Consider the following 18305-nt stretch of genomic DNA (forward strand, 5'->3'; position numbering starts at 1 on the left):
TTTTTTGAACCACTTAACAGCTTGGGATCAGGGTACCTCTAAGACTGTCTCCATATGAATCTAGCCATTCAATTAAGTCATCAGAAAGGAGGAGGAGGAGATTGGATTTATACCCCGTCCTTCACTACCCGAAGGTGTCTCAGAGTGGCTTACAAACTCCTTTCCCTTCCCCTCCCCACAACAGACACCCTGTGAGGTGGGTGGGGCTGAGAGAGCTCTTGACAGAAATTGCTCTTTTTCAAGAACAGCTCTTATCAGAACTACGGCTCTGATCATTGTTTCCACCATCACAGGTATGGTGGGTGGTTACTAGGGTTGCCAAATTCAAGATGGTGAATTCCTGGGCAGTTGGGGGAGAGAGCCTTAGGAGAGTATGGTTTGGAGAGGAGGCGGGGCCTCGGTGAGGCATAATGTCAGGGAGTCCACCTTCCAAAGCAGCCATTTTCTCCAGGGGATCTGATCTATTTTCTCTGGAGATCAGTTGTAATTCTGAGAGATCTCCAGGCCCCACCTGGGGGTTGGCCACCTTAGTGGCTATACAGAACAGGGGTTTCCAGTCTTGTTATTCAAGAACGTCTCTTTCCTGTGTGGCCTCCAATGCCACATCCATTTTTTTCTTCCTTTTTGGGTGCTAGAAGTGTTTTGAGGTCTGGTGAGGGTAAGATGGAAATTCTTGGGGGGTTTTGTTCAAAACAATCTCAGCTTTGGGATAGGCAGAATATGAGTGTTACTGCTAGTAGTTTTGGATTTTTTTTGTCTTTCCCCCACCAGTTTTCAGATTATTACTCCCCTATGTTGCTATCTAACTAGGTGGTTCTTCTGCCAATTTGATTGATACTCCAGTGTGTCTATTCACTGTTTTGTGCACCAAAATATGTTTTAAAAAAACTGGTTAGGAATATCTAAAGTCAAGGTGACTGGGCCTTTTTCACATTAAATAGTAGGGGCAAGTAACTGGGTAAGAGAAAGGATGTGGGAGAGTATGTTAGGCTGTTGCTTGGCATGTGAGAGTGAGACTTGCATGAGTCAAATGGGGCAGCCCATCCTACCACCCCCTTGTCTGTTTGTCTGTTTTTTTCCTCATAGGTTTCTCCAGTTCTTAAATGGTTTCAGTGTCAGGGTGAGGCCAGAAGAAAGATGAAAAAGATACATTCTTGGTAATCTCTCACCTTTCGTCTCTTGCTCTTTTATCTTTCCTTTCTGTGCTCCACTTAATTGGAATGGTCATTTCTATCAAGATTTGAATGAAGAGGAGGAAGCTTGGATGGGAAGCCATTCAGTAATAGCTTTCCCCTAGGAAATCAAGAGTGGTGTGGAGTTAGGTTTGCCTTGGCTTCTATGTTTAATTTGCAAACATTGCCGATGTTGCGAAGGGCAGTTTCTCCCTTTCTTGAATCACAAAGCTGCATCTTCTGGTGCTGAGCCACCTGAAATTCTGTTAACTACATATTTATCCTTTGGAGCTAACAATGTTAGTATAAAACTCCTTTAAGAGCTACTTTTATGCTACTGGAGATGTGTGAAATTCTTTGATTCTGAGAAGAACTTCTAAATAAGCCTTTTGGCTGCATCTCCAGGGAATGCTGTTGTCCATTAGGCACAACATTTGCAAGTACACATTTGGAACCCTAGAGTGGGAAGCAGTTTGAAAGTGATGATTGGCAAGTGGGTAAAGAGTTAAGCACTTCATCCCCCCCCCCCTTCTGTATGCTAAACTGGCTCCTGTTGAAGCTGTTTTTCCCTAAGAAAGGCAGCTGTTGTGCTTTTGTTGCACATGTACATGTGTAATGAGTAGCGAGGCTAGTGAGAGTTTAAAAAGCAATCAAATTCTGCAGGTGGCTTGTTCTTGTTGTATGATTTATTCTATCCCTCTTTTCTCTCCAGAGCAGCTTATAACATTATCTCCATTTTATTTTCACATCAGCAGCCATGTGAGGTAGGTTAGGCTGAGTATATGAATAGCCCGAGGTCACCCAGTAAGCTTGTAAGAAAGGGAGGGGGATTCAGACCTGGATCTCTTTAGCTCCTAGTCTGATGTACTCTCATCGCCACTAGGGAAGGGCACAAATTGGGTAAATGGAGGTTCATCCTGGCTTGTAGTTTGTAAGGTCCCACAAACCGTGGTGAGATGGCACGTGAGTGCAGGATGGCACAAAGTGAGGTTCGCGAACTACAAACTGGGCCAAGTTTATGACAAACTTAGGTTCGTAATTCGGTTCGTGCCCATCCCTAGTCACCACACTTCACTGGCTCGTCTTTATTCTATAGAGTGAAATATATGGAAATTATTGTTAATAATTTTATTCATAGCCCACCTTTCTCACTCAAGGTGGATATCCTACGTTCTTCCTTGCTTTAAGATTTGCCTGAAGCAGTGTTTTATGAACTAATTTCCTAAGAGCCTGATAACTGAGCCAATAAATAGGTTCAGCCTCTGGGCTACACTTGCTGTCCTTGATACTGTGCCAGTGTGTAATGCTCTGCTTGTGCATAATCTCAAACAGTAACTGTTTTGCATGGAGCATTAACTACAGTCAAGTGTTTATTTCTTGTTAGAATCCTGTCTCTTGAAAGACAGTTAACTTCCTTATCTACTCTTGAGCGGCCTTGTATTGCAAATCTTCACATATGTGCCAAGTAAGTAAAGTTGCAGCATGTTACCACCTATCTGAAGACTCTTGAACATCTCTATATGTTGCAGACAAATGCTGACTCAGTACTAGTTGGGAGCCTTTTCATGTTTGCTCTGAATGAATATCCTGTCGTGACTTAAAAGGGACTGTTCAGCGTAAGGGGTGTACGTGCAAAAAAAATGTATCCATATTCGTAATAGTCATTAAAGAATTTTCTGCAAGACTGGAGAAGTTTTATCTTGGCAAAACTCAGACTTTGGTACGCGGCAAGTCAAGGAATATTATTCGTGTGTATTATAGTGATGCATGCTTGTGTTAGTACAATGGCTAAATTGTAAAGGAGGATCAGTGCAAGTATGATGGTGTCAGACTTCCCCACAGCATCAACGAAGTACACACTTGTAAAAAGGTTTTACTTTATTTGAAGCTATAGGTGCATAGATAGGATCACTGTTCAGAATGAGGGGGGTGCAAAGAGCATGACATGTTATAGTACATTCAAACCACTGAGGCCCAATTGCGGGAGTTTCCGCGCGCGCCATCGGGCCTGAGAGCAAACGCTTCTAGGCAGCAATGTTATCTCTTTCTCACGGTGTTTCGTGAGAGCCTCCAAGCAACTAACAAGAAGCAGCAACCACCTGTGGCCTTGAGAGATATAGCTATTTCGGCAGCTAAGCAATTAAGCGCATCAACAGTTCTACATACGAAAGTGAAAGCAAACAAGCGCACACAGAAGGAAGAAAACAAAACATTGGCAGCTTGCTGACAAATGGTGCATTGTATTTTGAAGTTCATTCTCAAAAAATTCTCCTTTTAGCTGAACATGGTGGAAGAAAATGGACGTTTCACTATTATATCGGAAATGCCATCCTGGATAAAGGTGGTAAAATATCATTTAAAAAGTGCTTGGGTGCAAGTGAACAAAAGCACACTCTATCTACTTAAAAACCTCCTGACCAAGATTCCATGCAATGGGGGGAACTGTTCCAGAGCCAGTTATTGTCAGTCGTAACCTGCGCAACCGCATCAAATCTATGAGATGATAGATTAGGAAGAGTATTGGCATTGTTATGTGCCATCAGGACAAGTAAAACAGGAGGTCATGGAAAACAGGGTTCTTGCCTAATACAGTGATTCCCAACCTTTTTGAGAATGAAGTCCCCCTTTTCAACATCAGATTTCATGGATACTCCCCTCCCACATAAAGATAGTTTTTATCCATTAAGAAAATGCATAATGACAAAAAGTTACTTAATCGCAACAGCATATATGTACATTTGGAAAATAATGCATATATGTGTGAGACACGCTGTTCAGTCTATATAAGGTATATTTGTTTGCTTGTTCTACCGAATCATTTAATGAGATGGCTGGTGCTTTTTTATAGCTTTTCGAGTCGGGAAGTCTGGTTGAAGCAGTGCAAGTTTCAACCACATCAGCTTGTTTCTGTATTTCAGTGCAACAAGTAAAGAAAATCACCCCTTTGCGAACAGTTAGTAGTTAGTCTGTACTCATGGGAATTTGGTTGGATGCCCGATGAGCTTGACAGCTCATTAACAGTTGGTGGATGCTTATTTATTTGCTTTTATTTCAACCCTGCTTCTCAGTGGTAACTTGGCTCCCAAAGGAGCTCACAGGTATCAGAATTTAACCCGAGTAATTATTGACGTGCGGTACAATTATTGAAGTGCAATACAGAAGGGGGTGTTTTGTGGAGAGGATTCTCAGATGTGCAGGATCCAGGCATGATCAAGGGATGCTCGGCTGCCCCTTCCCCCCCTTGGCCTTAGTGATGTCACTTGGGTTAGAAAGCAGGGAGGGGGGGCTCATCTCCAGAATATGCTGTTGGATCTCTGGCCCCATGTGTTGAGCTGCCAGTCTTTTCCGCAGCTGATAATGTGGTGATTGCTAATCTAGGCAGCAAAATAAATGAGAAGTCCCAGTGGCACCTTAATGAGTAACAGATTTTATTTTCTTATGCTTTCTCAAGCTTTCTTGAGTCTAGGCTGACTTTATATGCATGAGCTTCCATATAAATCAGGCAGAATGTGGTTTATTTCTTAACAGAAGTTGTTAGCAGCATTTAAAAAATGCTTTAACTTGGGGATGCATTGCGACTGGGAGAGAAATTTGCTTTGAATACATTCTGTACCACTTCACGTGTAGCAAGCCTGAGCTCTAGTTCTCCAAAGGGGTTTGCATTTCCTGAATTTGAACCTTGGTCTCACAGATCCTAGTTCAGCACTTTAACTGCTACACTAAAGAAAGTTAGGATGAGTAAGCTTTGTATTGGCTCAGGAGGTCGTGGTTATCGAGCCTCATTCAACTACATTCACTTGCCCTCTATGAACTTTCTATTTACTCCAAACGAACTGATACAGGCTCCAATACCATACAGATCCATGATGGCTGTAGAAATTGAAAGGACAGCCTATTTTACATGGGTACTTGGAAGACATGGCATAAGTTGTGCTGGCATCCAGAGGTCTTCTGCCTTGAGTTATATGGGGGGGGGGGGTGTTAAGTGGTACAGGTAGAGGAGGTTAGAGGCTATGAAGACCAGTTTACCTCAGATCCTGGTACTTTTCAAAAGATGGTCTGATGTGAAGTCTTCAGTCAAGTATGATCCAAAGATAATCAGCCGTCGACTTCCTTGTTTCTGCTGTCTGAGAGAGTACTTTGGCATCTTCACATGAAAAATTTTCTTTAGGGAGCATCATATTTTCTACAGGTTCCTCAGCTGCCCTTCAGATGTCTTCCTGACATCTTGTTGGAACTGCTGACAGAGGTATTTCTGGTTGTGTCGCCATCTGCAGGGAAGGTCTCGGAATGGAGCCCATGACTGTGCACTTTCCATTAAGACAAGGTGGCGCTGAAGACAGACCTAGCATTGACGGATTAAATCAGCTCTTCCTTCCACGGGTCTCTGGAAAATTATCCTGCCTCCTTTTTACCCAAAAGCATCTTACAAAAAGAAGGGGACCCTTGCTGTACAGTAGTTGAAACAGCAGGAAAAATCACTGATCAGAAAAATATCTAGCCGTAAAAAAACCCAACCATGTAGATTTAATAATATACTCTATGAAATACTGTAAATTACTGTGTCAGTAAACTCATTCCACATGAAACATGCTTTCAAATAACATTTGCAATAATTAGCATAACATACTTTCAGTTAGCATTTGCAATCATCATCATAGGAGTCGAGGCTTGTAGCAAAATAAGCCAAAATATTTAGATAATCAAAGGGCACATCAGTGCTCTCAACACAGTCCGAATATTAAACTTCCTGGAGAAGGTAATTGCTACCGGAGAATCCAATGTTTTGACACAGCATAAGCCGTCTGTCTATTCCACATATCTTGGCAAGTGGGTTCTCAACTTCCATGGCTTTGGGGCTTATGGTTCTGCAGCAAGACAAACCATCTCTGAATTGTAAAACACAGCTTTTCAGCATCCTGTTAAAAAACATTGTTCTCCTTCTCCAAGTGAGAATGTAGTATCAGGATTACCAAGAAGGTTAATTCTGCTTGGAGCATGAAGGACATCCTTGCCCCACTCTACTGTTAAAGCAGGGAATGAATATGGTGTGGCTTTGGACACAGGGCAACATATGAGTATCCTTTCTTTTTACGTAAAAATAAATAACATTTCCCTTTCTTCTCTTAAGTTCTTCATACGTTGTGGATTTCAACTTTGTACTTAACTACTTCTGTGAAGGTAGATCACACACAATGGTGTATATGCATTAAGTGCCGCAAAGTTGCTTCTGACTTATGGCGACTGCCGCGACCCTAAGAATTAACGTTCTTCAAAACATCCTGTGGTTAACAACCTTGCTCAAGTCTGGCAAACAAGGGCCGTTTATGAAAACATAGGTTCCAAACAGCTACAGAAATCTCTGAACTGGAGGATGAGAGTGCCACCTGATGGCGGAGATGGAAAACTGCAGCCTATTTCATGAGCCCACACTGGAAGCCCCCCCTCCGTCCCGTGTTCAGTCAATCAAGGCTATCTTTTATCCTTCCAGCTGAACTAAAGTTTTTGTTAAGCTCAATGTTACATTTATTTTGTCCATATGTGTGTAAAGAATACTAAGCAAGATCACTTAAAGATTAAGTGCCCAGAACTTTCCAGAAGTGCATGTATGTGTGTATGGAGAGGGAGAGAGAGAGACCCAAACAGAAATCCTGTTTTACAATTACCCTTGTAAGTACCTGTAAATCCTGTAGTGTAAAAAACCCACAAACCTATTTTAATTGTTATAACAGAAATAAGCATGCTTATTCAGAAAATGTTTCTTACAGCGCCGGAAATGTGACTTAAATCTTCCTTGGGGATAAGTAAAAATATTTAAATCGGTCCACTCTGGCACTGAGTACATTAACAGACCTTGTATAAATAATACCTTTGTAGCGGATGTTGTCATATGAGAAGGATCTCCTTTAGCTGCAAGGAGTCAAGAGTGCCAGTCCCGTGTCCCACCTAAATCATGTAAAACAGATGGTTCTGTTCCCTCTGCATTCAGTAGAGGCTCCCCACAGTCTAGCATTCTTGTGTGGCCATGTTAAAAGTTCATCCTATCATATTGTTTGAGAATGATGATAACCACAAGGGCTACTAGTATAAAGGCATTATGATGTATACCACCTCTGTCTTTGCCAGAAATGATTGAGTAAAAAATTCTTAATAGCTTTTAAACCTCATTATAAGCCTGCAGGCACCTTTGGAATTGACACAAGGTGTTGGGTGCAACCACAGAAAAGCTACTGCAGGCAGTGGAGTCAACCACAGATGTCAGGGACTGAAGTCATGTATAACTCTATTGCATAACATTTTAAGTAGAAGCTGTGCTTAACAGGGTGCCTTCTTAAGTGAACATACTGTTTTAAAAATATTTTCTTGCTTACACACAGCTTAGCTTCAGTCATGCAGACTTTTCCAGTTTAGAAAAGAGATGACCGGGGGGGGGACATGATAGAGGTTTATAAAATTATGCAAGGGAGTGGAGAGAGTTGACCAAAAGAAATTTTTCTCCCTCTCCCAAAATATTAAAACTTGAGGGCATCTAATGAAGCTGGTGGACAGTAGACTCAGGACGGACAAAAGAAAATACTTTGTTACACAGAGTGATTAAAATATGGGTTTTGCTGCCAGAAGATGTAGTGATGGCCACAGGAATGGACAGCTTTAAAAGGGAATTAGATAGATTCATGGAGCATAGGTCTATTGGGGGCTACTAGCCATGGTGACTTATGGGAACCTCCACATTCAAAGGCACTAAACCTCTGAATCCTAGAGCCAGGAGGCAACATCAGGGGGGAGGTCTTGGCCTCTATGCCCTGTTATTGGCTCTCCAGAGGAACTGTTGGCTACTGTGTGAGACAGGATGCTGGACTAGATGAACCACTGGTCTCATCCAGCAGGGCTCTTCTTATGTCCTTATGCAGTAAAGATTCTTAGCAGCTGCTACAAAGCAATGTTTTTTTTTTAACCTGCACATCCCATCTCCAAATAAAAATCTTCAAGCACCATGTTGGGGCCCCCCTGCCTCAGTGCATTTTAAAATAATCTGCTGTGACCTGTGTCTTCCAGTTTGCTGTAATATTTTGATAATCAGTGTTAGTGTGCTGTATGTTCCCTTCAATTTATGTATAATCTTGACTTTGTATATAGACTACTTCTGTACAGTGCAAGAGGCTCACGTAGGTCTGATCTCAATTATCTTTTTGCTATGTATATGCTATTCCAAAAGAAGTGGAGAAATAAGTTCTACTGGTTTGTTCATAGATGGTTCTATTAAGGAGACCTATTAAGGTATTATCGGTCAGCCACCTTTGGTTGCAAGCCATTATAGGAATGGGCTGTGTTGCTTCTGTTGCCATCCATGCTGCTGTTAAATACTGGAGAATACTACTGCTACTGTGTACTTGTTGGAAAAATTGACTGGGGCTTCTTTGGCAATGGCAGCACTTCTAGCATTTGTGAGCTAATAATAATGGGCATACATCCAAGCATGAATGAAAAAGGGTTTATTCATTACTTATATTTACACTCAATTTTTTCCCCCTCCCAGCAGTGTATCAATGTATCGAGGGAACTGCAGACCGATTCGGTTTGAACCACCAATGCTAGATTTCCATGAACAGTAAGTTGGGGAAATTTTGGCTAGTTAGCATTGCCAGTTGATGCAACGGTTTCAGAAATTAATTCTTATGGGAAGAACTTCTTTATTCAAGGGGGGGGGGGGAGATGATGCTTGCTGTTAAATGCCCAGAACCATGACTGCCTAAGCAGAACATTTCTCAGGCTTCCAACTAATGGGAAATACGGCCAGTGAACTTGGCCATCTGTTAATCTAGCACACTCTTGTCACTTTAGAAAATTTTGCCATTTCCCAGGTTTTGTTGTTGTTGCCCCTCTGTGTTTAATGAAAATCAACCATGTGTTCACTAGCATGTTGATAACCATCAGGCAACACCCAAACACTAGCAAAACAGTGGTCACATTGACACAACATAACTTAAATAACTTACATAATTATGTTGCTTATCAGTTGAACATCATAAACTTTTTCTATTCTTGATCATTACTTTTTAAACTTTGTAATCTGTGGTTGTGCCATGTTCAGGTTTTATTCTCTTATTTCATGTAGTCTGTCATAAGGTGATATGATTTTATGTATCTTGTAAGTGAAGCTGTTTGTGATGTTTGTAGAAACCAAAACCCTGGATGGTAATGAATATTAGAATTATTAGCAAATAAGTCAGACCAAATATAGGCTAAAGAGAGCTCAGATTTTTGATATCATTAGCAAATTTGGACTTTCTTCTCTTGACACAGTTTATGTTGGTAAATCTTTGATCTTCTTCACATCACTGCCCACGAGTCTTCTAGTCTTTTTAACTAGTGCAGTTGGCTTAATTGATATATACTGCCATGAGGTCAGTTGTCATAGTGCTGCATTTTCTAAGAAATGTGGAACCAGCGCTGCAGAACAGCGCTGCTATTCAGTGAAGAAGAAGAAGAGAGCGTTATTTAGTTGAATTTTTAAATTATTTGCTGTTTCTAAACAAAGGGTAAACTGTGCAACAAACATCACCCTAATGTAGCCATACCAGTATATTGAAACATTGTGAGCGATGCAAGTCCAAGCTCTGTTTGTTGCTGCTTACCCAATATAATACAAGTACTTACATATTGGGGGGGGGGGGGGGGAGAATGCAGTTCTTGTCACAGTGTGTTTCCCTAGGGGAGAAGAAAAATAACACTTCAGCAACCTTAACTTATTGGTATACTGAACTGTCTTCGTCCTAGGTCATTTCTTCAGATACAGCTAGAATGTGAGTCCGTCTGTCCTATATGTTGGAAAGTGAAGTGGTTTCAGATGCCAAATGAAATTAGCAGGCAAATGACAATAGAACGCGTGATTGGATTAGATGTGATATGCAGAAAGGTAGTAGGTGTGGAGAAATCAACATTGGTCTCAATTCAATCCACTATCTTTCTGCATATCACACCTAATCCAATCACACCTTCTATTGTCATTTGCCTGCTAATGTCATTTGGCATCTGAAACCACTCCACTTTCCAATATGTAGGACAAATGGACTCACATTTTAGCTGTATCTGAAGAAGTGAGCAGTGACTTATGAAATTGTGTTAGTCTTTAAGGTGCTACTGGACTCTTACTCTTTTCTACTGCCACAGACAGACTAACATGGTTACCCATCTTGATCCATCTTCATCCTGAATCTACATACATGTTGTGGTGGTAGGCAATTGACCAAACATTTAAACACTCTTTTTCTGCTCTTTTTTTAAAACAGGCCAGTTGGGATGCCAAAAATGGAAAAAGTTTACTTGCATAACCCCAGTTCAGAAGAAACTATTACATTAGTATCGATATCTGCAACAACCTCACATTTTCATGCATCTTTTTTTCAAAACAGGGTGAGTCAACTCTGCCTTTTGAAGCTGATTTGTATTACGCAAGCTTGTTTTACTCCATCACAGTGACTTAAATAACATTCTGGTGAATGCAAACCTGAGCCAAGATTGTGTTAGAGACAATTCACCAAGGAGGAGTTGTACGAAAAGTAAATGCCAAGGGGCGCTACTGTGACTTGCAGGGTTTCAGGGGGATGTAGTACAATACCTCTATAAAACAAATCACGTTCTAACTTCTAATGTTCCATTCTGACTTGGATTGTGCTTCAAGTTCTATGGAGCAAAGCACTCCCAGGGGCTTCAAATATGCCCAGCAACATTTCGCCCCCAACCAAATTTAACATCTGGCCTAAAGAATATTTTTGAAGACTCAAAAGTGTTACACCAAATTGAGTTTCTCATTGGCCCACTGAATGTTGATAGAGGTATTGTATGGAATACCTATAATCAGGCACCTGGGGGCACAATTCAAAGCCAGACTCATGCTTAGAAAATCCTTCTGAATTAATCCATATTTTATGAAGCTTAGCCAAGGGCCTGGCTCTCAGTAGCAACTGTATTTTATTTTTTATTTATTTAAAATGTATATCCTGCCTTTCTATAAGGTGTTCAAGGCAGGATACAAAATTTAAAACATCATACACAATCTCTGGAATAACCAGTTTGGGGGAGTTTCAGGGAACTCTTCAAGGCCAACCCAATGGGAGTACCTGTTAAGGTAATTAATCTAGAGGTGACTAGGGCATGGGTAGTTGTGGCCAGATAATCACTCTACAGAAAGGGGTGCAATGGGGCTCCCACGAAAGAGGCCACCTGGGCCTGTATGGTCACAGCTGTGAGCCTGCTGTTTCAGTAGGATTCCTAACCCATCTCAAATGGGCAACAAAACCATTACCCAAAAACAACGAAGCTCCAACCAGCAGCATCAGGAACTGGATTTTTTTCTGGATTCCTCTTCATTGTATTAACCCTGTGTATGCATAAGTCGTTAATAATTAGTCTGGTTTTAGGAGGATGAATCTGCTGGTTTCAATCATGCTTTTACAGTTCTATCAAAGTACTGGTGTTCAACACAGTTTTTGTATCGTGCCACATGAAAAGGCCACAAGTCAAGACTACCTCTTGAAATGAGCAAATGGCAGCAAAAAGTGTTTTCAATTAGGCAGCTGTCTCTGCACAGCTGACCCTAAGTGAACACTGCGATTGTCATCACTCTTGCTTTGTTGTCCTAGAAGCATAGCATCCCTGGAAGGAGCCTAAAAACCCAAGAGATGATACCTTGGAAGGAGTCTGGAGAGCTTGATTGATTTGTGCTCCTCTGCAGGTTCTAATGTGAAAGCTATGTAAAGGTAAAGGTAAAGGTTCCCTTGCTCAAAAGCCAGTCGAATCCGACTCTAGGGTTGCGGTGCTCATCTCCATTTCAAAGCCGAAGAGCCAGCGCTATCCGAAGACCAAACACCGGCATGACCAAACACCAAGGCGCACGGAACGCTGTTACCTTCCCACCGAAGTGGTACCTATTTATCTACTTGCAATTTCTTGTTTTCGAACTGCTAGGTTGGCAGGAGCTGGAACTAGAGACGGGAGCTCACTCCATCATGCAGCAACCTGGGTCTCGAACTGCGGAACTACTGACTTTCCACAGCCTGCAGTTCAGCATCTTAACCACTTGAGCCACCGCAGCACCACATATAATCCCCAAGGCAGTTACTGCATATAAAAAGTATTTACTGTGGGATAGTCACATCATGGTTTGTGACTAGAAACTTTGCAAATAGAAATGGACTGTATATTATGAACTTCAGCCCAAGTTAATTTTACACATTTTTTTGGATAAGGTGAATTGATTCAGTTCTTCTACTTCTAGCAAGACTATATGAAGTGCAGATCTGAATACATGTTTTCATATCAGGAAGGGTAGATCTAAAAAAAATGTGTTAGTGATCAGATTCCTTAGAACAGATCCTGCATATACACAGGAGAACAGATTTGGCAGACCCGCAAGGGGTCTAAATTCTTGCAATTCTATTAATATTCAAATATAAGTAAACAATACTAAAAGCTTTATCTGCTGTCACTGTGATTAAAAGGAATGGAACCAAATTTTTCTTTTAATCAGTGCATGCAGATAAGGGGCCAAATAGAATAAATACCCCTATTTTATCCTAACGGTACCTGAACAAAATCCCTAAACCACCTATGATGAATTGAGAGTTCTAATTGTTGTTCACTTTTGCTATGTACGCAGCTTTCAAAGGAGGTATATAAATATTTGTAAATAAAAATAAAGGCTGGGCCTGCATAGAGGCCTCTGAGCACAACTCCGGATCAGTGCCTCTCCACAAATCTAGCGTGAGTTGGGCACTAAGAAGGAAGAGAAGGAGCTGGCTGGGTTTTGTTAGGGACTGTAGTATCTGTGTAGCTATTGGTTCATTTTAGCACAGCCCACGAGACCTGGTATTCCAAAGAAGAAGTGAGTCTGCCTTCCCTACTTCCCTTGCCTGTTTTTGTGCTGCATCATAGGACCATTAGTTTCCCTGATGAATTACAATGGTGAGTGAAGTATATAATACAAGAATGCTGGGGGCCTTTGCACAGGCTGCTGCTTGCATTGTCATCCTCACAGTCCCAGCCAACATTATATGACTACACGATAGTCTAGTAGAGTGTAATTGGGTCTGGCTGATTTCTACTGGTTTTTTACATTAGGGTAGATTACTTTTTAATGGAGCACTTTGAAACCAGTTCGGCGTTGGCTTTTGTTCTTGTTTTGTTTTTTTGCATTTTGTTACCTGCCTCAGGTTCTTTCTTTAAGGGCAGGTGCAGACACAGAAGCATTTTAAACCAAAAAATAGAGAGCTGCCTGTCCAAATGCCCGTAGACACATTTTTTTGGTTTGGAATGGTTTAGAACTGAATTTTTCTAAATAATTATTCCACACCTTGTGAGTATTGCAATAGCAAGCAAATAATAAAGCTGTGCATGTTTAGTTTCTCAGTAGCTTGCAAGAATATTTGAACTAGGAAGGAGCCTAAGTAAATTTATTAAAATATTTATATCCCACCTTCCTCTTTGGCTGAGGTTTGAAGCCTTCCTTTAAATTAAGTGGCTCTTCTATTGGAAGAAGAGCCACTTAAGTTGGATGAAGGTTGATTCCACCCCACTACTAACCTTTGGAAGTAACTTCTGCTTTAAAGATTCTGGATAGTTTGAAGTGATGGCTAACATTTTGGGTTTTGAATGCTAGTCTTTGTTGACCTTTTGGTCTAGATTCTCAAAGTTCAGCGCAGGTACAGTTATACTAAATTTGCTATAACACATCTTCCTTTTGTTTCAGTGGGGTATGCATAGAGGACTTTCATACATCCTCCTTCTCTGCTGATCGGTGTTCATTCAGAAGTATTTGCCTTAGTGGTGCACTTGATATACTATAACCCCTCAGTGAGCAGTACATTGTGTTAAGCCTGGTGCTTTTGTCTTTTGTTGCTTGCTTTTCAGAAAATTCTCCCAGGAGGGAACACATCATTTGATGTAGTTTTTCTTGCAAGAATGGTGGGAAACGTAGAAAACACTTTATTTATTAATACATCGAATCATGGGGTATTTACTTACCAGGTAAGAAGAAATGCAATTTTAATACTTCGTTAACTGTTGAAAGCAGCAGGGGAAAACCTATTGTTTATGCCTTTGCATACAAACAACTTGCTACTGGTTCAGATTTCAGCATTGTCTGTGAAGGTGAAGCTTTTAGTTGAATGTGTATTACTTAATGTTAGATCATGTTGATATTCCTGCATTCTTGGGTGGAGATTGCTCATGGGGTAAGATGTCATTTAGATAGAGCACGCTTATAGAATGCTGTAAGACTCGAAGAATAAGGGCCATTATACTGTTTCTCTATTGATTTATTAAAATATTTATACTCTGCCTTTTAATTGAAAAGCTGCCTCAAGGTTGCTGATGAATAAATAAAACGGCTAACGTCTGCAGTTAGAAAATCCAAAAACATAATTGTCAGCAGAGATGCAGCATAAATAGTAAAAGATAAAAATAACCATACAAGTAGAACAAAAAGCAAGAAAACCATTAGAACTATTAATAGCCATTCATATTAGCCAAGGGTCCCCAAAGTTTTCTTTTAAAAGCATAACTTTAACCTAATGATGAGAATGTCATTAAAGAAAGGGTGTGATAGATCCTCTCATGGAAGGGGGAGTTCAGTAGTGTCAGGGGTCATTTGGGGGGGACGCGGGGGGACGCCATCCCCCTGGGTGAGGTGCGGGAGGGCGGGGCCTGGAGCTCCCTGCTGGTGCCCGCTGGAGGTCGCCGCCGGCTGTGGGGAGGACACACTTCCGGTGATGTCAGGGGGTGTGGCATATGCTAATGAGTTATGCTAATGAGTCCCCCTAGCTCTTTTTCTACGAAATGACCCCTGAGTAGTGTTGGTGGCAATGTTGAGAAGGCTGTATCCTTTTGTGATGACCTTCCAATACTCAGATGGCACGAGGGTAGGCTTGCCAGTCCCCAGGTGGGGAGGGCTGACTCCTCTGGAACTTGTAAACAGATCTGGAAGTGTTTAATCACATCCCACTATCAAAATGGATTTGTGCAATGTGTTTAAATTACGAGAAGTAGTAACAATGGTTTACTTATTGCAGTGAACAAAAGAGGGATTTCAAGCACAAGATACAAGATAAAAATAAAAGATGAAGGGGGAGAAGGGCATCTAAATTCTAAAGCAGGTTTCCCCCCAAGGGTAATATCTTAACAATTAAAAAAACCAAAACACTGATAAATAAATGAGCTGATCTTATGCATAATTATGATTGTATCCCATGACGTTAGTGTAGTTAGGGAGCAGAAGATGTCAAAGTTTATGGATGAAAGAGAGAAATTCTGCTTGAGAGATGTTTCCTTTGTAGTTGTCACTTGTACAGGGGGCCTGAACACAATGGATTGCTGCAGGGGGGGGGGGGCAGAAGTAGGGCATACGTTGCTTATATGCCGAACAATTTAAGTGGATGCTGCTGTTAAAATAAGTTTTTCCAAAGTAAACTTAACATGGGAAGAATATGAAAACATGCATTGCAGCACTAATATTTTGGGTTTTTTTTAAATTAACAGGTGTTTGGTGTTGGAGTACCAAACCCCTACAGACTACGCCCTTTTATAGGGGCAAAAGTTCCTGTAAATAGCAGTTTTTCTCCTCTAATAAATATACACAACCCCCACAGTGAACCCTTGCAGGTAAGTAAAATGTAGCACTTTCATATCTGTAATTTCTTGCTAAAGTGTTGGTTTTGTACTTTATGAAAAGCATTCCAGATGTTCTGTGGGTGTTTTCTTTCATATTCCTCAAATAAATTAAAGTTACTGTGCAAAATTCAAAATAGAAGCAAAAACATTTGTTTTATTAGAAAAGCTGCATTTGATTATACACATATGGAGGGCCTTCTTGTCAACTACAAACTTTACAAAGATAGTTCGGGGGGGGGGGGGTTCTTGATATTTTTCTGTCTTATTTAGACACCGTGGTTTAATTTGTGGCTTTCCTTGTAGGTGGTGGAAATGTATTCAAGTGGAGGCGATCTCCACCTAGAGCTTCCAACAGGCCAACAAGGTGGCACAAGAAAACTGTGGGTAAGTGGTATAAACACTAGTTGATATGTTTCAAGGTTTGAAATTTACTTACACGCAATCAGGATGTAACAGTTAAGCAAGTTAAATGCACCTCTTTTGCATTTGTTATATTCTATCTTGAGTGCAGCATATCTTAAGGACTGCCTGCTTCCATACGAACCTACCCAATGAATTACGGTCATATTCAGGGGGGGCCTGCTTTGGGTGCCTCCATCGTCTCAGGCTAGGCAGGTGGCAACCCCTGAAAAGGGCCTTCTTGGTCATGGTACCAAAAGTGTGGAATTCACTCCCCAGGGTGATTGTTCTTCATTATCACTGTCTTCTTCTGGCAGGTGAAGACTCTGTTTTGTTTTGCTGTTCCCTTAATGAATACTCTTCTTGCTTGTTTTACATGCAGTTTTATATATGTATCATTTTAAATCATTTGAGTGATTGCCAGGTCTTAGAATTTTTTAAACTATCTATGGAAGAGTTAGGGAGATGTAGTATTGTTAAATAACCATTCTGTGAATGGCTAAGGTAGATGAATATTGTTAGTAACTGCTTCCAGGAAACTTAGTTAGGAGCTTGAGTGATGGTGGGTTCCCTGGTATTTGTATTGTTAGTAGAGAGTAGTTAGTTAACATTTAGTATATTAGAGAGCCAAGAGGCTTGCTTTTTGTATCATAGGAAGTTAGATAGTGGGGTAGCGTAAAGAGCTAGGGGACTTGATATTGCTGTTTCAACTCGGGGTGGGTGAATTGCCTATTCAGCTAGTACCAGCAGTCTGTGGCCACACCAAAGACTGGTGGGTGCAGCAATGCTGGAACAGCAGATCCCGGTGCTCTTGGGGAGGGGAAAGTTTAGTGGTGGGTCTAGGCAAAAGACCAAGGGAAGGGCCCCGAGAAGAAGATTGGCTCGACGCCCTTCCAGCCTACGACCCATCTCGAGGGAGGTCTGCAGTGGGGCTAGGATGAAGAACCCCTCTCCGTCACTGGTGCTGTGTAATGCCAGGTCCATTAATAACAAGACGACAGTCCTTCGGGACTTCGTCATAGAACAACAAGCGGACCTGGCGTGCGTGACTGAGACCTGGGTGCGGGACGGGGAGACGGTAGCTCTCTCCCAACTTGCCCCGCCCGGGTTTTCGGTCCTACACCAATCGCAAACTAAGGGGCGGGGGGGTGATGTTCATTCGGGAGGCTTACTCCCTCAGGGCGCTCCCCGCGTTGGAGATTGCGGGCATGGAGTGTGTTGGCTTGGTGCTGGGGACTGAGGAGAGTCTGGCTATCTGGCTGGTGTACCGACTGCCTAACGCACCAGCTAGCGACCTGCCGTCCCTGCTGGAGGCCGTATCAGGCTGGGCGCTGGAGCACCCTAGGCTTATAGTCTTGGGTGACTTCAACGTCCATGCCGATGACACGGCCTCCAGCTGGGCTGCAGACCTGGTGTCGTCCATGGCGGCACTGGGACTCTCCCAATTTGTATCGATCCCCACTCACAAGGCCGGGCACACGCTCGACTTGATCTTCACTGAGGGGATTACAGTGGACCGGATTACTGCAAAGGCAGTACCATGGTCGGACCACTATGCCCTGAAAGCTCGACTGAATGTTCCACCCCGACCCTGTTTAGGCGGCAAGCAGATTTTAGCTTGCCCGCGAAGCCAAATGGACCCAGTATGGCTTCAAATGGCTCTGCGGGATCCTATGCCCCCTGTCGGCTCATTAGATGAGCTTGTGGAGGACTGGCATAGCCGACGTTCCACAGCCATCGATGAGATCGCTCCCAAGCGCCCTCTGCGCTCTTGCTCTAGGCTTGCCCCTTGGTATACACAGGGGTTGCAGCTTATGAAACGAGAGCTAAGACGGCTAGAGAGACAGTGGTGGAGTGCCCGCGACGAAGCATCAAGAACATCTTATAGGACGTTTATGAGATCCTATGAGATGGCAGTCAAGGCTGCTAAGAGGGAGTTCTATGCAGCCACGATTGCATCTGCGAGCTCACGCCCAGCCCAATTATTTAGAACAATTCGGTCTTTGACAGCTCTGCCCCATGGCAGACAAAATAGTAGGGAATTGGATATTGGCTGTGAGATTTTTG

At 42.1% G+C, this 18305-nt stretch overlaps 1 protein-coding gene across 2 annotated transcripts in view; it reads left to right on the top strand.

Moving 5' to 3' along the window:
- TMEM131 (transmembrane protein 131) overlaps positions 1-18305 on the top strand; it is a 110301-nt gene that overhangs the window by 43743 nt on the left and 48253 nt on the right. The window contains exons 4-8 of one of the 2 annotated variants that reach the window (XM_015411202.1): positions 8710-8781; positions 10463-10586; positions 14082-14198; positions 15708-15830; positions 16143-16223. In XM_015411202.1, the coding sequence (XP_015266688.1) occupies positions 8710-8781; positions 10463-10586; positions 14082-14198; positions 15708-15830; positions 16143-16223 (517 nt within the window). The remainder of the gene's footprint in view (positions 1-8709; positions 8782-10462; positions 10587-14081; positions 14199-15707; positions 15831-16142; positions 16224-18305) is intronic. The other variant, XM_015411203.1, reaches the window with a different exon arrangement.

This window comes from Gekko japonicus, unplaced genomic scaffold, assembly GCF_001447785.1.
Source record: "Gekko japonicus isolate JY-2015 unplaced genomic scaffold, Gekko_japonicus_V1.1 scaffold1123, whole genome shotgun sequence".
NCBI classification, from domain to species: domain Eukaryota; kingdom Metazoa; phylum Chordata; class Lepidosauria; order Squamata; family Gekkonidae; genus Gekko; species Gekko japonicus.